The sequence below is a fragment of the Tachypleus tridentatus genome, chromosome 8, assembly GCF_004210375.1.
Source record: "Tachypleus tridentatus isolate NWPU-2018 chromosome 8, ASM421037v1, whole genome shotgun sequence".
Lineage (NCBI taxonomy): Eukaryota > Metazoa > Arthropoda > Merostomata > Xiphosura > Limulidae > Tachypleus > Tachypleus tridentatus.
In genome coordinates this window covers 125972237-125997507 of record NC_134832.1, presented here as the reverse complement: position 1 = coordinate 125997507, position 25271 = coordinate 125972237, and the positions used below count along the sequence as shown (strand labels likewise).

The window sequence follows — 25271 nt, the reverse complement described above, 5'->3', positions numbered from 1 at the left end:
CTGTATATTGTTTGTGAGTTTGAAAATTTTTTGTATATAAATAATTATTGGTAAGAACCATTATTATAAACTGTATTATTTTTTGTATATTAAAATATATTTGTGTAAGAAAGAAAACTGTATCAATCTTGTTGGTAAATATCACAAATCTGATACATACTAATATTTAATTAACTTCAAAATTAAAATTTCCAGCTATTTGGAATCTTAATACCTAAAGTACATAACAATAAATCAAAGACTCATCTAAAACACATGGAGATAAATGTTAATTCATCTTCATAAATGGTCACAAATGTGCCTTAATATACTGAAGCACCTGCTCTTAAATAAATTGGATGAAATATTCCATGAGTAAACAAGCGCAATTTCAATTCTACATAAGTAAATGTAAACCTCTTTTTGTATATGGATGTAGGTTATCTTGTACAAACAAGTGTAACAGACAATTAATATAAATTATCTAAAGTATACATATAAAAAAGAAATATATAAATCTACAGTGCAGAGTACAACAAAATTAATAAGTACATAAAGACCTTGACATACATTTACTGTGTTTTTTTAAATTAATTATATAAGTAAAGGTTATAAGAACTTGAACACTACATTGCATTAATATATAAAGTAGTATTAAATAAGCAGCAACTGCAGAGTTGCCAAATAAATTTTATTTTGGGTGAGTTGTGTAAAAAAAACACTATTTTAAAACAAAGGTGTATTAAGAACAGTTGCCTCTTAAGGTGTGAAAACATAATGGATTCAAAGATTGACATTTATTTTAATATGCCTGCAATATTACAATTGGACACCACTTGAGAATATTCTTAAAAAAATAAACAGAAAATAAAACTGTACAGAACACTTAATATAGGACAAACAGTTTTTTTTATAGAAGTTTAAGACTTAGACTTTTTAAAAAATAAATTAAAATCTCTCAATACAATTCCATAAACTTAATTAACCAAATAATTTATATTCTCTTAAGTATAACCAAAGGCAAAATTCTGCTGGTACTGCCTGTACCGAGTACTAGCACTTATTTTTTTAAGGAGGTACTAGGACCAGGACTTATTTGAGCTGCTTTGTCATTTTTTTGTTTACCCATAGATTTTTTTTTCCAAAAACAGCTGCACTTCACCCAGCTGAGTACTTCTACTTTTTATTTTGAGAATTTAACCCCTGGGTATAACATTATATTATTTCAAACTATCAACAAATATACACTAATCTTATGCTTCTATGGACTGTATCCATCCAAAAACAACAGTGTTTAAATTTGATAAAAAGAAAGTTTATATAACAACACCATATATGAAAAATGTTAGGTTACTTCATCATTCAGGTTGACAATATTAAAAAAATCATAGTATTTCCCACACAATAAAATTCATAAAGAACAAACATTACAAAAATTTGTAACATCTCAAAAGAATAAATAAATATTGATACATTTGATGGAAAACAGTCTGATAATAAACAGCTGAGTCATGGCAACATTTTTAAACATTTATAATGAATGGTTCAGAATTACACATATTCCATCTTTAGTAAATCTATGAAAGAGCAAATCGAACAAATTTTATATTTCATAGATTTGCTGAAGGTGGAATATGTGCCATTTCTGAAATATTTGTTATAAAAATGTTTAAGTCTTGTTGTGGCACTACTATTTAATAAATACAGATACATTATGTAATCTTTAATAATATTTAATTAACCAACTTTCATAGAACATACAAACTTGATTTTAGTTTGTGATACTATAATTATTAACATACATTTTATCTTAGAAATCCTGGTTACTAACTGGATGAAGTTCTTTATTCAAATGCAAATATCTTCTAAGTAACAGATCCTTTAATTTTTTTTTATTGTAAAGTTCCATGTTTCAGAAATAAAAATAACAAGAACTGCTTTGGTTACATATTATGCAAAATTAACAAATCATACAGGCAAATAAGGAGGTGGAAATCTCAAACAAATAAAATTATACGTAAAACATCTAATTAATAAAATAATTTTTTTTCATTCTTTGGTTATTTAGCAATATTAACTTGCTACATCTATTTACAAAATACACTTAACAGTTCCTGCAACATTCTGAGAAATGACACAAAAGAAAACAATACAAAACACTTTGAATGTTTAATTTAGAAAAGACTGCTAGATTAGGTGACTGTTTGTTAGCCCAGCCTGAAGTCGTTTCACGTGACTGTAGATTTTCAGTGCCGGACCAAGTTTGATTGACAGTCCTGTCAGCACATCACTTCTCCTCATTAGCAGCAGGGATTTGCCATCAATTTCCTAAAATAAATAAAAAAAATTACTATAATGTGTCAGAGAAGATAGTGAGGAAGTACAAAAATAAAAAACTTATAATTAGGTTTTGCTTATAAGAGAAAATGATAAATGTTATTGAATTTATCAAGACAAAATGGTACAGGACCAGTGAAAATACTGATGTGTATATAGTTATTACAGAGCTTATTAAGTATTTAAATTTTTTTCCAACAGTGGAAATATTATTTTTTATAAATATTCTGATCAGCAAGTGTTAATGTGATTTTCACCTTTTCACATACATGTGCAATAATGGTAGTTGTCTTTATTTTTTGTCAATATTTTTGTTTGTAAACATCCTTTAATATGTTTTCCTACAATTTGTTTTACCTTGCTTTCTGGGATTTACATGTTTTTACTATGTTTAATGCATCTGAAGTTCTGTTTTTTACTAGCATCAGAAAACTTTTTTCCCATTTCTCAACAGATTCTTCCCAAAACTCATGTTTTCCTCTACTGCTTTCCAAATTTTCATCCATCAGTTTCAGTTGTTTAATACTCTCATATAGTGTTTGTATTATTTTCTTATTCCATCTTCAATTTTATTTCTTTAAATGTGATTTTTTTTTATCCTTGCAAAATAGCTTGTTTCACCTGAATCAGTAGTTTGGATTTTACTCACTTGGTTTTGTGTTGTTATAAGTGTTTGGTATTTGTGTTTAGTAGCAGGCTTATTTCTTAAAACTGTTACATTGCTGTGCTTTCTTCTTTTATGAACTGATTTACACAAGTTTAGATTTTTGGTAATTTAGTGTTTATTATTGTGCATTTTTATTTAATCAGCAATTAATTTGTTTCTGTAATTAGTGTCAGATCTTTAATTCTGAGGTGAAATTCTATTACTTAATTTGAGCTTAGGTGTGTTTACATATTGTGCTTTTAAAAACAATGGATATACTAATTTAAATTTATATATGAATCACAGATTTTACTTACAAGTTCATGTCATGATCATATTCCACTCTGGCTAGGAAGTAAAGTATTTGTTTAATAAAAGTTGCTAAATGAACAATTCAATGACACTTACAGAAATCATGAGTGATTTAGTACTCAGGCACTATTTTGGAAGAGGGAGTATGAAAGAACATAGCAGTCATGAGCAGATTGCTAGTCATGTCCATCTGATTGTAAAAGTTCTTCAATTTGAAATGTTAGCCTGACCTTAACCAATGAGAATAAATATACGTGACATTTATACAACATATTTGAAAATAAACTATATGCATGTTTCAATGGGTCAGTAAATATAAAAGCAGGGTAAGTGTCAAGTGTAGAAGCACACACACATGCACACATACACGTCCTAAGAATAATTTAAAATTTACCACTCACTAGATAGTGTAAAATTATTTTTATCTCTTCAACATTAATTTTAATAGTTCATAGGAATTTCTCTTGAATTACAGTCCTGAAGTCTAATAATTAACATAATTCCTGATATCATCCTATACTCTTCACTTAACTAACATTCTGAAACTATGAAAAAATTCAAGAGTGATTCATTGCTCTCCTGTGATTTTCAAATACAAAACACTGTAGTATATTATCACCTCCTTATGTAATAGCTGTTGTTTCTTGGGTTACGGGTTTTATATTTTCAGTTTTTTTTCACTTTTTATTCTCATCTGTGATGCTTATTTATCTATTTTATTTTCTGTATCATAATTTTTTAAAAACATTTTCTTTTCCTCATTTTGTTTGTTGACTTTTATTATCCTTTCAGGTAATCCTCAATTTTTTGTGAATACAAAACTAGTAACATCCTATATTTCTCTAGTTTTCTTCATTGTTTTGTATTTTCACTTTGTATGCCAGTAGTAATTGTGACAATTTTTGTTCTCTCTTATGTGTAATCTTAGTTGATGTCCACTATCTTCTCTGTTTCTTTTTCTGATGTTTTTTAGTGTTTCTTATGTTGATGTTTTTTTGTCATTATCTAGTTTGTATTTTGAATGGTTATATTTGTTAAACTGATTCCTTTTTTGCTTTCTAGTTTGAATTTACTTATAGGTTTTTAATTATTTTTATTCTACAATACATTATGCAAGATGTGGTCTTTTATTTTTCTGGTCCTTTTAAATTGTATTTTCACTGTTTTATTTCATTTCCAACCATATTCTGACTATATTATATGATGGTATGTTTTATTAGTTTCACATCATGTTTGTAATATTTATTTCAGTTTCAGTTATTTATATTTTACATTTTTAAGACTTCTTACTTGAGATTAAAATACTTATTTCAAAAAAAAGATTATTGAAACTCCTTAGCTCTTCATTTTGTACTTTTCTTTAGCAGTTCTTTTTGTTTATTGGAATTTGTAGCTATTCATTATGAAAGATATATATTTATATTATTTTTACCTGGTGGAACGAAACTGTTTATGTAGCTATATTAATATTCTGCAAATACAAATAACTGACAACTGAACATTTGCTATAGTTATTGGAATAGCAACTTATGCATCATATATTTACAACATAATCAGACATTTTTTTCACATATTTTCCTTACTTTTTTTTTTCAAATTTCTTTCTTCTTGTAAATTATAATTTCACTAAATTAGCCCTTCCATTTTAGGCATCTAATTTTAGTTCTGTGTTTGATATTAATTCATTTATTATTTATTTTGTTGGTATTTCTTCCTTTTTTGATAAGCTTAAATGTACAGGATGATGATACTGTGTTTTGAGTGATAATATCGTAAAACCTATTTGTCTTAAAGAAGTAACAGTACCCACATGCATATGAATAATCATATGTTTTATATATTCAATAAAAAAAACTTTATAGATTTTCAATATTTTTCTACCATTCTCAATAAGCATACAAAGCTAATTTCTTAAAAGCTGCTGTATTTGAATTTATAATTAATTTATATATAGGGGACTTGCTTAATGAAAATATTGGGTTTACTTTATTACCACCATGCATAAATCAATAATAGCACTTTTTTTTTTTCCTGAATCACATTTTTGCACGTTATTTAAGTATATTACCCAGCTGAAGGTTACTTAACCATTGATATAATTAAAGAAACTTCTGCGATTAGAATATGTGGGAGTGAAAAATTATAGTAAACTACTTCAGGTATACGACTATTTCTGTTGCGTATATATCCAGACAGAACTTCATAATTGATTTTGAAATATTTACATCAGTTACAAACATTTAAACTGTGATTCATACAAGTGGCGCTACCTATAACAGTGCTTCTAATGATATTGTTGTTTCATAGATTCAGTTTCAACTTGAATGTTCCGATAGTTAGGCTTACCTGCTCTCGGAATGCTGGAGCTTGTTCTGGAAAACCTATCTCAGTGAAGAATTTTTCTACGTCAGCAATTGTCCAATCCTTAGCATCTGGAACAACTTCTGGATACATTTCAAAACGGCTATTTGAAGAAACAAATGACAATGAATGATCTCTGTTCCATTGCAATTTCATGGTGTCAAAGAGACTTAATAATAACAGTGCCCTCTATATCTATATTGGATGACGACGAATTAAATTTAAAATATCGAGTTTATTACTGGATATTAAATTACATATAGCTCATGTAACATAAAAGTTATTTGAAAAAGGAATTTTTATAAAGGCAGTAAATAAAACCAACATATGAAAGATCAAAATCGACTTTTACCTTCTAGTAAGTAACCCAACATAACCATCATAATGGTCAGACTGAGACGACAAAGTATGTTCCGAAAGAAAAAAAAAAGATAATTGAAGATAGATATAAATCAGCGACTGAACTGTTTTTAAATTCTGTTGCTAAATAGACTAAAATACAGTTGTTCTAGCTAGGGACTAGTCTAACTTTATAAAACATAGTGCGATAAATACAACATTTTCAAATTAAATTCATGCGCATTGTTTCGTTTGTAAACTTTTAAAACGTCAAATGGGTAACACTAACATTCTTTGAAAAACGGTAATCTGAAAGGGTAGATTGCGCTATAGTAGGAAAGGCCAGCTCCTGCTTTATACGTAGAGTTTACAAAACTGTTTGAGACAATTTGGAGGTAGTCAAGAACACTCCTGCAGTATTTTGGGGTATGCACCATATGTCTTCATCCTTACTTAGACTTTTACACACACAAAAATGATAAAATAACAACAACAAAAACCAACGATAGACCGCCAAGTTTGTATATTGATTTCAAAGTTTTGAATAAATATATATAAACATTTCGACAACTTTAAACATCAAAAGCACCATCTATAAGGTACTTGACGTTTTTTGATAAATAAATTTAACAAAACAAGTTTGTTTGTTTGAGTAAAGCACAAAACTACTCCAATGGTATCAAAACCCAATTTCTAGTGTTGTAAGTCCGCAGACATACCGCTATGTCTCTAGAGGGCTTAAAGAAACAAAAGATAAAAAAATATATGACAACATAAAGTACAAAAGTTCAGATTAGGTAAAATAAAGGCCCGATATGGCCAGGTGGGTTAAGGCATTCGACTCGTAATCTGAGAATCACGGGTTCAAATCCCCGTCGCACACAACATGCTCGCCCTCCCAGCCATGGAGGCGTTATAAAATGACGATCAATCGCACTATTCGTTGGTAAGAGTAGCCCAAGAGTTGGCGGGGGGTGGTGATGACTAGTTGCCTTCCCTCTACTCTTACCTTCTTAAATTAGAAACGGCTATCGTAAATGACCCTCGTGTAGCTTTTTGCGAAATTCAACAAACAAAGGTGAAACAAATCTTTATTATGACCACCTGAGATGAATATACAAAATATACTCAAATTTTAAAATACTGAAATGATATATATTTCGTATTTTAACAAATCAAATGTAAAAAGTAAAAGTTTTAATTTTTGTTATTCAATTCTAAAAATGAACTATACAAATTTTGGTTTTAAAATGTTTGATGCGATGGGGATTGGAAACCGCGACCCTCAGATTACGAGTCGGACGCCTTAGCCCACGTGGCCATGGCGGGTCTACTAAGTTTGGTAGGGCCTGATTAAAAGGCAGAACTTGTTCTCTCGACCAATTTGGTTTGAATTTCGCGCAAAACTATACGAGAATTATCCGCACTAGCTGGTCCTAATTTAGCAGCGTAAGACTAGAGAGACGGCAAATAGTCATCACCACCCACTGCCAGCTCTTGAGCTACTCTTTCACCAACGAATAGTGGGATTGACCATCACTTTATAACGTTCCCACGCCTGAAAGAGCGAGAATATTTGGTGTGACAGAGATTTGAATACGGGACCCTCAGAGTACGAGTTGAGCACCCTAAACACCTGGCCATGCCGGGCCACACTGTTTATTGTAGAGGTTTATTTGTGGGGTGGTGCTATTAAATTTATTTCTTCTTGCACATACCAGCACCATATGCTAGTTCACTGCTAATTTCTTACTACATAATTAAGATGACAGTTATTTCAGATCATAAATTTTGTCAGTATGTTCATTAAAGCAGAACCATTATGGTATGCCCTTGGTAGGAGTACATGGGAATTTTAAAGAATGAAAAATATTTTTACCGTAGCTCATTCGATTGCTAACAAGGATCAGTGAAGTATTATTATTGTGTTGAAATTTATATTCTCTAATAGTTTGGAGAATTAGCCTCATAAAGTGAAAAAAAAAGGCAAAACATTCCCTTGTCCTAACAATTTTGAGAAGTACTGTACACACACACATATATGCTAAGCTAAAAAATAGATATAATCACTAATATAAGTGTACATGTACTATGGTACCCTGTATAAAAAAAATTAAACCATGAAAATTGTTATAGAAATTCATGTATAAACGTAAATTAATTTAACAAACGTGTACATATCGAACAGTAAAAATAGAGCAACTCACCTGAAGAAACCCCCGGACAAAAGTCCTCCAATACAGCTGTGGAATTGTCATGTGCCGTGATAGTCCAGTGAGTAAGGTCTTTGGTTCTTACAAGAGCTTTACTTGGTCACTACAGTTCTTCTCAGAACTGACACATCTCTTTCGCTAACTGAAATGGTAACTCTTGTCATTTTGGTATACATCTTCCTCATGATTGCAAAACATCCATCTACCTGGATGCCTGACTGTGATAGTGACACTTTATAAAGTGTTATCTGATACAATATCATTTGCTGTTGTACATCAGTCAGAGGCTTTATGAAAAGTACTACCATCTTCAATACTTCCTCAAAAGCGAAGAGCAGTGAAGTGGTAGAAATGGACACACTAGTACCAATCTTAGTAGATACTGATTTCACAGCTTATTTTGCTCTCTTTGATGTAATCATAATGGTGACTGCTATTTTAGAGGTGATTTCCAGTGATGTAGAGGTAGCATAAGTGGCTGAAGTAGTGGCCATGTTAGAACCATCTTGACATTTTACTGAACTGAGTCGTGGAAAGTTCCTATCTGGATCCAGACTCTTATGATCCCACTCAGGCTGCATACACATAGATGCTGATTATCCTTCTCAGCAAAGTTTCCTTCAATGGGGCACTTATGTGGATATCTGCGACATTCGAACTACTTGCTTTTATTTTTAGACTTTTTGGCCTTTTTATCTTCATCATGTCAATGTGAAGAGTTTTAAGTGGAGTGGTAGATGGTTGCACAGCTGGCAAACTGTATGTTCTAGGCTAGTTTGAGCACACCTTCTCTGCTGCTTCATATCTGGCATTAATTGGATGACCAATGGTGAGGCAGTTGGTACTGATTCAGGATGTTGAGTTTGTAGGGCGGCTATATAGTTGTTTCTTTTACAGTCTACAACGCATGTACATCATCTAGCAATGAATCTTCATTTGTTGACTAGAAAAGCATGAAAATAAGTCCAGCCAGTCAGGGAAGACAACACCAGAAACTCTGTAGTATCACTAAAATTACAGAAAAACACTCAGTGTTAGTTCCTTCCATTTCAACAATTTTGTGGAAGCACTTGCAACATAGGATACTAAGAAAGCCATTGGCTTGTTCAGGAAAGGAAAATAGCTAGTGCAATTAAGAACTTAATCTTAATAGGTAAATTCAAGGCGGAAAATAAAAGCTCAAACAAGTTTTGACTGGCTGAAAACTACGTCAAAGTGTAGGTTAAAGAGTTCCTTTACAAATACATACATTGCCCTGAAAATAACCTTCAGAAAGAGTTAAAGCATAAAAAAATTAAACATGGTGTTAAGCTTCGTGTCAGTTGGCTACACTTGCTCATGCATATCCACCCCAAACATGATTCATACTGCCTGAACACTCATGCATCCTTCGCTGCCTCAGAGGTCAGTACAGTCAGACCAATGGTATATTGCAATTCTGGATTCATTCCATTACTATCTGATTATTAAATAACAACCTGGGATTGGTAGGAAAGAAATGGACAATAAGATTCTTCACACTAATGACCAACGTATGTTGAAAATCATATGGGTGTCAATTTGCTACCTTCATCCATGAAAATTAGTTTTAACTTACGTTTCCTTTCACTATTGACTTTGATCAGCAGCAAACGTCGCCTAAGAAAAAATTACCAGTTCTTTCCTTTATTTTTCTACCATCATTGAAATCTACACTTTCATGCTTAACTGAACTCATAATGATTTATGTTAAAATAGCTAAAAACGTAACAACTAATAATAACTAAAACAGTTATTATTAACTTTGCTATATGTGCTTTAACAACTTAAAATAAAAACACAATCCACCAATGCTTGAAAAACATCGTTCGAACCATGTTCACATGCACGGTTCTGAAACAATATATTACTTTCATTTCTTATGGCAAACTTCAACACCTACATAACATTTCAGTATCAAATATGAATTATTCCTTTCTCACATTATGTAACCAGCAATCTCACTGCTCCCTAATGTATTTCAGATGAATATTCACAGTTGGCTTCATATATCACTTAAATACTCTTATCAAGCTCTCGTTTTCTCTACCACAAGTCGCTCACTGGTCATGTTCTACCCGTTTTGGTTCACTGCCGGTTGAACAATACATATGAATGACTTCATCTGAAGTTTCGTGCATGCATTCCACACCCCAAATATATACATAATTGCAAATAAATATTTTCATTTATGTAAGCATCCAACAACTTAAACATATTGCCATCTGCACAAGGCTACTGACAGACTGACTCAGGCACATTAACAGAACAACCACGCAGGCTATTTCTGCAAATGTTGTTCTGAGAGCTATGATCCTGAAAACAAAACTGCATAGCCAAAAATTCCAACAACGAAGTCTGATGGAAATCCTAAAATACCTTAAGGTCCATTCTGGGAAAACAAACAGCGACATTCCAAAGAGAATCTCAAAAACGTCATCTACGAAATTCCCTGTTCCTGCGATACATACATTGGAGAAACGGGAAGAAAAGTCGTGACAAGAATAAAAGAACATAAAAATAGGACAAGACTCATGAAAACACAATATTCAACCATTGCAGAGCAAGCCACATCAGCTGGACACAGAATAAACTGGGAGAAAACTAGAATCATCAACACAGACAAATTCCGGAAGAGAAGAAAAATCAAAGAATCATTTTATATTAACACTGTTAAACCTTAACAGAGATTCCAAATTAAAGGTGAGTTACCTGTGGCTGCAATTGGTTGAATCTATAGGAAATCTCTCCTCCAATCAGAAACAGTGACAATCAAACCAATCATAACACGCTCTCAACAATCCACCAGGACACTATAAAAGACCAACAACACCTACACACACACTGACCTGAAGACGAAAAGCGGAAGACCTTCGAAACGTCGTCCTCTACACTTGTGTCTCCACAACAGGCAGTTGCCGTCCATTATACAAAGTTTCATCATGAATACTCTGCTTAAACAATTTATCAAAGAAAGATCTATATATATATCTTACTACCACATGAGTGTTAATTTTGTATTCCCTTTAAACTGGCCCAGTATGGCCAACTGGTTAGGACTTTCAACTCAGAATCAGAGGGTCGCGGATTCAAGTCCCTATCACATCAAACATGCTCGTCCTTTCAGCCATGGTGGCATTATAACATGATGGTCAATCCCACTATTCGTTCGTGAAAGAGTAGCCCAAGAGTTGGTGGTGGGTGGTGATGACAAGTTGACTTCACTCTTGTCTTTCGCTGCTAAATTAGGGACGGCTAGCACTACTAGCTTTTGTGCAGATTTACCCAAAATTCAAAATAAAACCAAAATCGAATATCCTTTAGCCCTTCCAAAGTTCAGCAGGTTGAAGTGTCACACAACTAATGAAACATTGGAACATGTACTTTTTTAGTCTTTTATTATTTGCCTACAACTGAGAGGATTGTTTACTTCTAAACGTGGCAGTAGAAGAGCTAAGTACTGTTATCAAAATATCTGAGGTAGAAGACCACATTTGAAACTAATTCGAGAAGAGATTAGCTAAGTTGGTTGGTTTGGCGTTTTATGGCGCAAAGCAACTAGGCTATCTGCGCCTGAGATTAGCTAAGACCATGAACAACTAAATATATATGCCTTCACTTGTTTTAGAAGTCTGATCAAGTTATCTCGTATTGTTAAACCAAAGATGAAGTTACTGAGAACAAATAACACAGGAGAATAACGTTTCTTCCAAGAACATTTTAAACTTGTTTTGAGAATTTACTAATTACCAGAAATAAATAACACAGGACAACAGGATTTAGTACTCAACATGAGAATCGGAACTCCACAGTACAAATTTCCAAATCAGATAGACATTTTTTGTGTTGGTGTTAAAATTATACTGCAAAACGGATACATTCACAAACAATTTTTGTGTGAATCCTAATAAAGGCATTATGTTCCTTTTATCTCCGATACCTATGTACATCGACCGTAGTGAGATAGAGGGCGCTGTATTATTCAAGTTACTTCAGTGTGAGATCTGCATCTGGTGGTGAAAAATGAAAATCCTAACTTAAACACGAGTGAAAACTGTGTTTTAAATGTAAATGCATAATATTCAGTGTATTAGCAGTGTTTGATAATGTCCTGTGCGACATATAAATTCGCCATCACCAACTAAACCCAATCGTTCGCTTTTTTAGCTAATTGAGCAACAGGCGCCCTCTCCGACTTTGCACCCTGGTAATAAATACTTCAAGTAACAATAAAAACGTGTACTTTATTAACTGCTTGTGTTTAGTTAAAAATTCCACCAGCTGGTGACATAGTACGAGTTCAATTTAATGACTTGCTATATTCACAATTCCTGATACTGATGGTTGATTTTACACATTAATGTACATATGTATGATTTATTCTTTTATTTTAATTATCGCAATAAGCTCGTGTATTTTATTATTTTCAAGTGTTAGGTTACCAACATTTCTGTGAATATGCAGCAACTGTAATTTTTAATCTAAAAGCGTCTTAAAGACATGTGAGCTAAAGGCCAGGTCATGGGTTCCTCAGATTCAAGTGTTCTGTTGACAAAAGTAGAGGAAGCGCCATCTGTTATAAAGGTTTCGTTTGTATCTTTGAACCGAATTACGGGATTCGCTGTCACTTTTTAATACGCCTAACACTAAATGTGCGAACATGTTTCAACGACATCCTTCGTCGCCAAAACATAAGGAATAAAATTGTCCAATTTTTTAAACTTAATTTTAACTTGACGTTACTACAGCTTAGCATACGGGAACTTATTATTGTTATTTTTATTTTACTTAGAACTTACCTTATAATAGCTATCTATGTACAGACGTCTTTATTTTAGAACTGATTAATTACACGAGAGGCATCTAGTCAACAGCACTAAACGCTATGCCTTGGACTATTCTTATTTGTTTGACTCACAATATATGAGCACCATTCTTAATCATCTTATATCGCACGTACGGTCCAGTGTGCAACAAAGGGACGCAAACCAATATCCGTCAAATATATAGCTCTAGTGCTCTAATCACTAGGCCACCTCCGATCCAAGTGGTCTTCTAACTTACGTTTAATATGAGAAACAATGAAATACATTTACTAAAGTCTGATTTAATTAGCTTTATTTAATGTTTCATTTGTTATTTGTGACTTAACATTTTAGCCCTTCAACAGCACAATGTAAAGGTTTAAAAATCTTAAAGTTACAGGGGTCCGATTCTCGTCGGTGGACTCAACAGATAGCCCGATGTGGCTTTGCTATAAGAAAATACACACTACACACTCTCTTAAAAGTATTTTTCACTTATACTGTTTGCAGTCTTGGAAGGAGTTCTTTGACGTCAGGAAAAAAAGCATTAGACTTACATCTATGCTAAGAGATGGCGCAAGCATAGATTATCAAGGAAGCTCAACTTTATTTTTGACAGCGGATATTCACATGATTAAGACAGGGTAAACTCTTCTTAAATGTATCATAAATTGCACTAAGGTTAAACAAGCTAATATGTTCAGACACTGCGCGCTCACTGGCTGCTAAAGGAGAAAAGGATAGAGACGATGACGTCACAGTTTCTCGAAATGGAATAAGAGGGTGCGTTACTAGGATCACTAAGCTGTCATGACACTACACTACATAAGTTGTTTGGTGCCAGAGAGGGTATTGCTAACATATTTCACGTAACATAATTCGAATGTTACTTAACAGAAAGGGGTCACTATGAGTTATAGTTCCACAATGCAGCACCGAAAGGCGCTTGGTATGACGAGAGCACAGATAGTTCGCGAGTGAACCGTCAGAGGTTGATGTAGATCAGAATGACATCAACCTTACAGTAATCAACAATACAAGTCTTAAAATGAATAATTTGGTCTAATTTATATAACGTTGTTTTATAATTATCAAGTTATGGCTCCACTTTATAAGTGAATCATTAAATGGGCTATTCTAATCTTTACCTTCTATCAGCATTATAGTTTTAGCTAAAATATTTTAATAAGATGGCTGGTGTTTAAACAGACAGATAGTGTTAGCACAAGCAGTGTTCGTATCGTCAAATGATCTGACTCAGATTCTACAGGCGGATGACACTACTAAGGACAATGTTTGAAGGATCATCGATTAATCAATAATTTTACCTTATTTATCTAGCATACTATTTAAAAATTTTGAAAAAAATGGATTTCTTTGTGATATCTTGTTTAAATATCATGCAATAATTTACCGTACAATTTTATTGTTTAAAGAGTTTGGCTTTATGGGTTAATCATATAGTTATGCTAGTCCTCCACCTATATAACAATCACATTTATTGTGTAAACATGTTTTTGACGAAATATATAGTTTTCACTTACATTTTATAGGCTCCTCGCTAGTACAGCGGTATGTTTCCGGATTTACAACGCTAAAATGAGGGGTTCGATTCCCCTCGGTAGGCTCAGCAAATAGCCTGATGTGGCTTTGCTCTAAGGAAAAAAAACACGCATACATGTTTTACAAAGGTTGGTAGTATTTATATAGGTGTATAATATTTATTAGTGCAAGGTTTTACACAAATTACAATATGCGCAAATTAAGTTAAATTAAAGGAACCAAAATGACAATTGAGAATATCCAAATAATGAATCAACGCATTCTAAATGTTATCATTAAATGAGGTGTATTCATTAAAGACATAAGCTTTATTTCCGATTTATGCATTCAGCTCGCTACGACCAGAAGTCATTGATAGCGTTAGTACTCAACTCTTGATGACGAGAAACTCACTTGAAATAAAAATGTATCTCAGAACGGCTGGTATGGGTAATAACACTTTCATTGATAAGGAGAGAACAACGTTTCGACTTTCCTTGGTCATCTTCAGGTTAAAAAAAAAAAGAGAGGTGAACTCTTTCATAACATATGTGTATATTATGAATCTAGTTAATTTCTTCAAAAGCAGAACGATAAGGAAAAATCAATGATACACTGAAAGTGTGTAATATAAGGAACAAAAATCTACAAAGTGTAACCAAAGAGCAACTTCCGTTACCACACGGATAAAAAAAGAAAACAGTTCTATGTGTTGATATTTACTTTTGTGTATTTATTTTTTTATCTATGTTTGTTTTACCTTAGTATATAAATTTAAAAATGCATGCAACGTATATTGTGAAATCACCTCCGTTCTCTAAATTTCTAGATTCTCGAGCGTAAGAATCAACAATGTACGATCGCTTTAAATACATTCGTAGATAAAAAAGTCACCCTGCTAGCGGAGTGAGGCCAGCTAAAGATAGACAGCTAACTAGCTTAAGCGAAGTGTAACAATATAAATTCAAGATTAATTTGCTCGTCGTGGACCTGAACCGTCGATAAAATATTCAATTCTTAACCAAACAGAAGACTGATACTGTTACTGAGTTTGTAATTTTTTTTGTATATAAATCATTATTTGTAATAACCGTTATCATAAACTGTATTGTTGTTTGTACACATAAACATATTTGTGCTAAGAAATAAAATTGTGTGTATCAATCTTGTTGGCAAATATCATAAATTGAATACATATTAATATTTAATTAAGTTCTAAATTAAAATTCAGATTTCCAGTTAATTGAAATAGTAACACGTAACTAACGCAACAATAAATTAGAGACTCATTCGAGGTAAATTACAGTACGTAATATAATCAACTGGGGGTTCGTCCAGGATAAATTATAATATGAACAGACAAAACATGAAAGCGTAACTCATAATTTCGAAAAGTTCCACAGATGCAGGAAAAGTGTGCTTGGCTAATTATCAATTATTTTTTATCTTAGGAAATGACCTAAGAATAATTCCCTAGGTAAACCCAGTGCCATACAAACACACACACACGCGCACGCATTTTTATAGCAGCTCATGACGCCATCTAGTGTTAAACGTACTACATACAGTTACGACAGAAAGTGTTCGTACCCCTGCGTCGTGAGCAGGTTTTTCCTCATAACTTAAAAAGTGTCATGATTAGGATAATGAAAGTAGAGTATATTATAAATATTATAATGACACACATCTACATATATTTTATGTAAATTGAACAACAAATAAACTGTTTATAAACAAATAACCAAACATAGGAGGGGCAGAAAGTGATCGTGCGTCTACCTTAATGGTCAGTTGTGTAGCCTTTCAGGTGAATTACTTGGCGCAATCTCTCCTCATAGCCCTCCATGATCGTTTGACATTACTCGACTGGTATTTCTTCCATTCTTCTTTACAGAAGGCCTCCAACTCTTGCAAGTTTTTCGGATGACGCTGATGAACCCTGGTCTTCAACTCATGCCAAACGGTTTCAATTGGGTTGAGATCGGGTGACTACGATGGCCACTCCAGAATGCTTATATGGTTCCTCTGCAACCAGGATTGCTCATATTTCGATGTGTACTTAGGGTCATTGTTGTGCTGGAAGATCCAACGACGCCCAAGCCGCAAGTTCCGAGCATCATTCTTGATATAAGTGTCTAATATATCAACGTACTCTTCTTTTTGCATGATTCTGTTGACGCGGTGAAAGCTGCCTACACCAGAAGAGCTGAAGAAACCTCATAGCATGATCGAGCCACCTCCGTGTTTAACTGTAGGGACGGTGTTCTTTGGAAGATTTCGTTCCCCCTTCTTACGGAAAATATAGCGAACATCATTGTGGCCGAAAAGCTCGATTTTATTTTCGTCTGACCAAAGAATACTCTTCCAATAGGTAAAGGGTTTATCTACACGCTTTCTTGCATACCTCAATCGTTCTTCTAAATGAACAGGCTTTAAATATGGAGTTCTACGAGGATGGCATGCTTTGAACCCAGAAGAGCGTAACATGTGCGTAACTGTAGAGGTGCTTACTTTAACCCCAGTTTCCCTTACCAGTTTCTGTATGTCATTACGTATTAAACGAGAGTTCCTACTAACTTCTCTGAGAACCTTCCTCTTGTTTCTCTCTGGAATTTTGGTGGGGCGTCCGGAACGAGGGAGGTCAGCAGTTGATCCTGTAAACATAGACTTGGCAATTATGTTTTGAACGGTAGATTTCGGCACATTAAGTTGTGTAGCAATACCGGAAAGAGACACACGAGACTTGTATTTTACAATAATTCGGTTTTTAAATCACTGGACAGGTGTTTCCTATTCGTCATAATGACCAAGCATATAATGACGGAGACTGCGCTATATTGCCGGAAGTAAATTTTTTGCTGGCTAAATTCCAATAATTTTGAACCAAGTGTCTAGTTCTGGAATAGTATAATGTAGTTTATTCGCCAAACTAAACAAAATTCTTTCGGGAATATCATTTTTTTCATACGTTCTGAAATGTACGAACACTTTCTGCTCCTATTTTTGGTTATTTGTTTATAAACAGTTTATTTGTTGTTTAATTTACATAAGAAATTATGTAGATGTGTGTTAGTATAATATTTATAATATATTATACTTCTATTAGCCTAATCGTGATACTTTTTATGTTATGAGCAAAAAAACCACTCGGGTCGCAGGGGTACGAACACTTTCTGTCGTAACTGTGTGTGTTGTACACCTTCATCCATTAATTTCCATTTCTGTTCAATGCTGCGAGAACGATTTTGTTTTTTACTCATTTCCGTATCAGTTATAAACTATACTCAGTATAACTGATCGCACACTAACGCTGTCTGCATATATCCTTATCTTTTTTATTAGTTTTCACTTCCATCCCTACTGGCACTATCGGCCCGGCATGGCCAAGCGCGTAAGGCGCGCGACTCGTAATCCGAGGGTCGCGGGTTCGCGCCCGCGTCGCGCTAAACATGCTCGCCCTCCCAGCCGTGGGGGTGTATAATGTGACGGTCAATCCCACTATTCGTTGGTAAAAGAGTAGCCCAAGAGTTGGCGGTGGGTGGTGATGACTAGCTGCCTTCCCTCTAGTCTTACACTGCTAAATTAGGGACGGCTAGCACAGATAGCCCTCGAGTAGCTTTGTGCGAAATTCCAAAAAAACAAAAAAAAACAACAAAATATTGGCACTACAATTTGCTTCAATACTTTTACTTCCATGACAGCAATCACGACCACATTAAAGCACGAGTTGTCTCATCTCTATTCTAATAAACATCTCCACTCACTGTTAGGGGGCCGGCATGGCCAGGTGGGTTAATGTGTTCGACTCGTAATCTTAGGGTCGTGGGTTCGAATCCCCGTCACATCAAACATGCTCGCCCTTTCAGCCGTGGGGGCGTTTTAATGGGATTGATCTTCGCTAGTCGTCACCACCCACCGCCAACTACCTTCCCTCTTGTCTTACACTGCTAAATTAGGGACGGCTAGCGCAGATAGCCTTCGTGTAGCTTTGTGCGAAATTCAAAAACAAAACCACTCACTGTTCGAACTTTGCTTACGTTTCTCCTTCATTGAAGTAACACGCCTAAAATTTATCTTTACTTTCTAAGAGCTGCTTTCTGAAGGTAAATAATATTTTAAAATATTTAAAAATATGTAAAAACTATTATTATATTTGCGGCTAACATCATCAGTTCTTCTAACTGCTACACTTCATACCTTGGTGTTGATCAGTGGTTAAAAAGATGGGGAGCCGTGGTGGCAGCCCTCAGCCACTCCCCTTCCTTTCCGGAACAACAGGAGGAGGTGAAACAGTATTATGAGACAATTAAAAAGTTTATGGAAGAATTACACCGAGAGGAACAGGTTGACTATACGAGTAAAGTGGTCTTTATGGGGAAAGGTCAAAATTGGGTCTACAGTTTAATGTGTTTGGAAATGATGGGTGTGGCCACCCTTTTACCGAGTCACGTGGTGTTGTCCAAGTTACAGCGTGTGTGTGTGTGCGGTTGTCTTATGTAATATACAGGCATATTTAATAAAATGATTTACTAGATACTTAATTGTAAAATGTTTTCTGACAGAAATGATCTGGTGCACAGGTTAATTCCCTCAACCCACATTTCCACCTGGTGTTGGGTGTTGAATTTACGTTGCAGCTTTTTTTTTTTTTTTTTACTTTCCATGTTTCTAGAATTAAAAATACTAAAAATTTAATTCGTATCAACACATTATTATAAATATGAACAACTTATATCATTATATTTAAACTTCAACGTTCATGAAAATGTAGGTGCAGCATTATCATATAATACTTGGCCAATTTGCCCATTAAGAAGAAAGGTCTACCTTTTGAAAACGCTCGAACTATAGTTTTTATTTATTTCCACCAATACTTCTTGAACCTACGTGTTTTTCTAATAACATTATGAAATTACATTACTCTGTAGTATTAAAAGATTTTTTTTTACAAAAATGACGTGCTTACAGTGCACTCTAGCGGAAATATTCTGTATAACTAGACTTTAAGAATTTCTATGAGGATTTTTTACAGACGAAGCGTAACTATTTAGTATTAGGAAGGACGTAAAGTGTAACTGTAACTTTGGCAGTAGAAAACGATATTTAATATCTATCACTGAAACTCTTGGGATCGAACCCCCCTGAAGTCCATGTATTTTACAGAGTGGTACACAAGTTAATTGATCGAGAGCAATACGATATTTTCTAACCTCCAGCTACTTTAGACCAACGGGACTTGGTTCTTCAACTAAAATATCATCCACGCAGACAAGGTTCAACTGTGGGAAAAACTAACTTTTGCAATCTCATGTACGTCAAATAATCAATCCATGCTCTTTGGAGTTTAAATGTTCTTGGTTATAATATGAGTGACAGCTAAAACATCTAATTAGTACATACACTCTTGTGTTGTTTCTATGGATTTAGAAGATAGGATAACAGCTGAAGTATTAATTTTGGACAAATCGCTGTCTGGTGGATACTAGATGGTGTTTTATATAGTTTTCTTAATAAAAAGGCCTGGCATGGCCAAGCGCGTAAGGCGCGCGACTCGTAATCCGAGGGTCGCGGGTTCGCGCCCGCGTCGCGCTAAACATGCTCGCCCTCCCAGCCGTGGGGGTGTATAATGTGACGGTCAATCCCACTATTCGTTGGTAAAAGAGTAGCCCAAGAGTTGGCGGTGGGTGGTGATGACTAGCTGCCTTCCCTCTAGTCTTACACTGCTAAATTAGGGACGGCTAGCACAGATAGCCCTCGAGTAGCTTTGTGCGAAATTCTAAAAACAAAAAAACAAAAACAATCTTAATAAAACCAAATAATTATGTAAGAAAATGTATTGTATGAAAATACAACCTCTTAGTTAATAATAAGTGAGCTGATCGTTTATTCGCTATGATTAAAATCCATCGAAAATTGTTCGTTTTCACAAAGAACAAAATTGATCGTTAAAAATATTCATACGCACTGTGTTTAGTCTTTCCAAAGATCGAAAAAACCAAAACCCATGCACGAAAACGTATTATTTCATTTCCCCAATGGCTGAGCGATGGAAACAGCAGATACTTTCAAACATTTATTACGATAATTTTGAAGAAAACAGGAAAAGTGAGGAGGATAGACTGGTTGTACTGCGGGTCGTCTGTAAAGATACACAAATAATGACGTCACGACTTTACTCAAAAAAGTAGTTCTCAAATTCTTTTTGTATTTCATACACCATGCATCCCAAACTTCTATTTATTATTAATATTTTACGACTATCGTTTTGCTCTTCAATAGACTTTCTTTTCTCGCTCACAGCGAGATATTTCGTCAGCTTTTGAGTTCATCAATTCATCAAATAATTTTGGATTATTCTTATATCAGGATCGAACTGTTGGTGCTGAGCGCTTCAAGACTTCTGGGATACCTAATAACATACGATACGTAAATGTTAGAACTCAGTTTTATCAGACTTCAGTGTCGTACTGCATCCCTCGTAGTAAGTGGAGGAGACGGGGAATACACAATATATTTATAGAAGGCCTAGGAAAACAACAACAAAAACATACGATATTATGCAGTAACCATTGCTACACCGTGTGTTAACTGTAAACGAAAACACGTCACGTTATTTCAGTGTGCGCATTCTCCGGAAATGCTAGGAGAAATGTGTTGGATGTTTTGAACATGCCACGTGCTCCAATCGATTAAGATGTAAAATGTTTATAAGCAAAAGTGGAATTGCGGCGGGAGAGACTAAAACAGTAATGTGCTTGTTCTTAAAACTAATTAAGCTTGAGATTTCAAGCTCTTACGAAATAACCATGACAATCCCAAAAAAGAGCAATTTCTTCCTTCTTCCGTAAGGGGGATATATAAATATATCAGGCCTCTTCTCTACAGTTATTCAAAGTGAGGTGATACGTGCACCCCTTCTCTACAATCATCTTGATAGGTGTCTATGAACTTAGTGATCTGATTTCAGTACCATGTCGTTATTTCTATCTTTTCATTGTTTCTATGCTCTCAGTAGTAGTGAACAAATTCACATAGTTGCCAGCAGTTAATGGCAGTTTTAAACTAGGGATACTGTCGGTTGGAGCACCCACATTTTCAAAATGTTTAGACATTCATATAATTTCTCGAAGCAAACTTGCTAATACGGTTAACTCTGAAAGCTGGCGTGTCTGTTGGTTCAACGTCTTATATATCTCACCTTTTATACTATTCCCATTTGTAATTTGGACTGAATTGTCTTTGTCCGTCCTGTACATGTGGCGTTTTAATGTAGTTGTTTCAAGAAATCTAACAACAAAATATTACAGGTATTCTCTTAAATCCCTAGGTAACTGATAAAACTAACTAACGACACACACACAGAGAGAGAGAAGCATATATTAACATAAAAGCCGTAGTAAACTGAGACAAAAGCTTTCATTTATGCTTGGTAAGTATAAAAACTTGAAACCAACATTATACCAATCAGTTGTGAAAGGCTTTTGCAAAGAAAAGTGAAACCTGGAGTTGGACATTTTAAATGTCCTTCATGGCACCGTGGTGAAACAGTACAACTACAGTAAAACTTTTCCCACAGCAAATTTCCTAATAACTACAACATTCACGATATACTCAAACTTCGAATGATTAGGGCTAAAACTGCAAACGACAGTACTGAAAGACAGCCAGTAACTTATTCAAAAAATTCGATGTAATTATAAGGATCACACAGGATGCAGACTAATAGCATATGCCCTCTTCCAATGTTCAAACATTTGTTTGCTTGTTCTTAAGGCTACAAAATAGGCTATCTATGCTCTGCTCTCCGTGGGTATCGAAACTAGGTTTTTAGCGTTATAAGCCCGCGCAGTTTCTGCTAAGCCACTGGAAGAGGGGTGGTTGAAATAAGTTTTATTCTGATTATCCCAGTCACATACAAGATGTTTGGACTAAGCCAGCATTGACATAACATTACTTTCTGAAGGAGACAGAGATATTTTACGTGCCATATCAATGTTACAAAATCTTTAAGAAAGAATGAACACAGTTCTTTCACGTTATATAACTTAAGAAGGTTCTATGACGTGCATAACTTGTAGAAACACTACACAAGAGATATGTGGTACTTTTTGTCAATCAATATTCATGAGCTGCGTTAAACAATTGGTGGAAACTGTATCTGGAAATCAACCAATAACGTTTAAATTCACGGCAAGCAGTGTATGGATGCTGGCTGTGTATTGTCATCATATGTTTAGGATAGTTGAAAATCAATATTGAAACATATTTAAGCAGTGTTTAAATACCATTCTGGTGAGCAGTATAAGGTATGGGCCATACAGGTAATGAAGTTACGTTGTTTGTTTTTGAATTTCGCACAAAGCTACTCGAGAGCTATCTGTGCTAGTCGTCCCTAATTTAGCAGTGTAAGCCTAGAGGGAAGAGAGCTAGTCATCACCGCCCACCGCCAACTCTTGGGCTACTCTTTTACCAACGAATGGTGGAATTGACCGTACATTATAACGCCCCCACGGCTGAAATGGCGAGCATGTTTGGCGCGACGGGGATGCGAACCCGCAACCCTCAGATTACGAGTCGCACGCCTTAATACGCTTGGCCATGCCGGGCCCCATGAAGTTACGTGTAGTGAGCGAAGGACAACTCGAAAACCTTCCACACGAGTTCTTCTCCATTCACTTATCATCAAAACGAACGGTTGAAACAGTTCTCACGTATCAATCATTTGTAAAATAAAATTCACGCGAGTGAAACGTTTAGATGGTCAATACAATGGAAAGTGAAGTTTCGCTCGTAAAAAAAGAGAGCATATTTTGGTTTTTGGTATAAACACAAAATAAATAAAATATGTGGAAACGAAAAAGGAATAGATACACACCCACATACTGACGTTTATTTATAGAGATTTCTGCACTCACTAAATAATGCTGTCTTTTTTTTACCTACGTACAAACGATAAGATATCAGTGATAACATAAACAAAATTTTGTCAACCTTATGAGGTTAATATTTAAAACTTAAGCAATTTTAAAGCAAAATGAACGTTTTCATTACGTAAAAACTGATGTCTACACAGTGGACATTTCAGTGTTGTAAAGATCAAAATATCTTGTTTGGTTGGAAACTTAAGTAATACCGTGTAATAATTATAAACTAGCAATTCATATATATATTTTATACACTAAAAGGCAAATATTATAATCTTATGACAATAATAACAACTAAGAATATTCAAAACAGCAGCAAGCACATCCAGACGACATGAAAGGTAAAAACAAAAGTCACTTTCGATAGGTTTGCATGGAAAAAAATGCTAAACGAACAGATTTACACTTTAAAAAAGTTTGGTACTTTCACACGTATAAATACAAACAAAAACGTCCCATAGTCTGTTAACTAGAAAACAATAATTTTACAAACCTTTTGGTGGCCTCTTTTGTTCTTTCGACAAACTTGAACTTAAGAAAGGTTGGTTTGTTGTTTTGTCTCTTGCTTTAGTTTTTTTATAGTTTTATTCCTTTTTGAGAACAAAATAATAAAGAGTTTATACTTGGTCCTGAATAATGCTAGGGTAAGTGGAAATTTGCAAAACCAGTTCCGAGGTCAGTTTTTAGACTGTTCCAACGTTGATCTTTGTCCATTACTTTTTCCAACTTATTGCAGGATAATATTGTCAGAACCGAAGTTTTGAAGATTTCTTTTTACCTGTTTCCTCAACATGAACACAAGTTCCTATTTTAGCCACTAATTTTGAGATCGACTGACCTACTGCGTCCTACATATCTTAAATCGTGCAAACTGAACAACTGTTCGAACTGTAACTTCGACAACAGTTTAAAACATCCTGATAGTTGATACAATCTTTGTTATCTACTTTATGATGTTTCGGTCTATGCGACTGAGTCAGGGCGTCAGTATGGTTTACGGCCCTTTCGATATGCTTCCTTTACATGTGACCAATTCGCAATAAATATAGGCGTATTTTTCTCACCCGAGGCTGGTCGGCTGTATTCAAAATTAACTATTCGCAACAATTATTATTAATCTTTTAGACCTAAAACAAAGTTTTGGGATACAAAATGAATAACAAATATACCTTTACACATTGTAAACGTTTTGTCTGTATTTCTAAGAAAGATCATACCATAAAGCAAAAACTCGATGAATCAGTAACGACGGCTATTACAAAGGCAACACATGCGCATTAAGACCGCGCTTTGCACTATGGGATTGTATTACCAGCGCTCTTGAGTCCACAACAGTATCTAGAGTTTAAACATATATAACAAAATTAAGAAATTTATGCATTTCAGAAAAAAACGCACACAAAAACACTTTAAATCATTATGCTACAAATATTAATAAGAAAAATCTCTGTCAAGTTGTATTTAAAAGTATAATTTTATCGAATCAACCAATGCGGTAAGCACATTTTTTTATTATGTTGATAGCACCAAACGTCTGTAAAAACTTTTGCGATAAGAAGACATTGCTAGAGCTGTTGTATATTTTCTTTTAAGATTTAACGAACTACAGGAGTTAAATCATTAACTACAATACAATTTAATTCTAGTTTGAATAAAAACTGTTAAAAATTATTCATGCAAGTCAACTATTGTTCACCAATAAGGAGAACAGAGAGATACAAGCACCAAACAAAATTTAAAATAACAACGAAGAAAGTGTTTGCGTGACAAAAACTGTGTATCTGCAACCATGACG

The 25271-nt window shown here is 34.3% G+C and overlaps 1 protein-coding gene across 3 annotated transcripts; it reads right to left on the bottom strand.

The window, feature by feature from the left end:
* Positions 1-153: 153 nt before the first annotated feature.
* On the bottom strand, positions 154-24753 carry LOC143223435 (sterile alpha motif domain-containing protein 13-like). Of its 3 annotated transcripts, XM_076451419.1 has the most exons (5): positions 23970-24753; positions 14555-14665; positions 8182-9195; positions 5621-5738; positions 154-2307 (listed from the first exon to the last, which is right to left on the bottom strand). In XM_076451419.1, exons 4-5 carry the CDS (start codon positions 5726-5728, stop codon positions 2167-2169), a joined length of 249 nt encoding a protein of 82 aa, XP_076307534.1. In that variant the 5' UTR covers positions 5729-5738; positions 8182-9195; positions 14555-14665; positions 23970-24753; the 3' UTR covers positions 154-2166. The 3 variants fall into 3 exon arrangements, with proteins under 3 accessions (XP_076307534.1, XP_076307535.1, XP_076307533.1); XM_076451420.1 differs by lacking the exon at positions 14555-14665 and having other exon boundaries at positions 23970-24602; XM_076451418.1 differs by lacking the exons at positions 8182-9195; positions 14555-14665; positions 23970-24753 and having other exon boundaries at positions 5621-5835.
* Between the last annotated feature and the right edge of the window lie 518 nt (positions 24754-25271).

Coding starts and splice junctions, on each gene's coding strand:
- LOC143223435 (XM_076451418.1), bottom strand. CDS start 5,791: ATGAAATTGCAATGGAACAGAGATCATTCATTGTCATTTGTTTCTTCA. Junction 2,308..5,620: donor CTCCAGCATTCCGAGAGCAG/GTAAGCCTAACT, acceptor TATTTATTTTAG/GAAATTGATGGCAAATCCCT.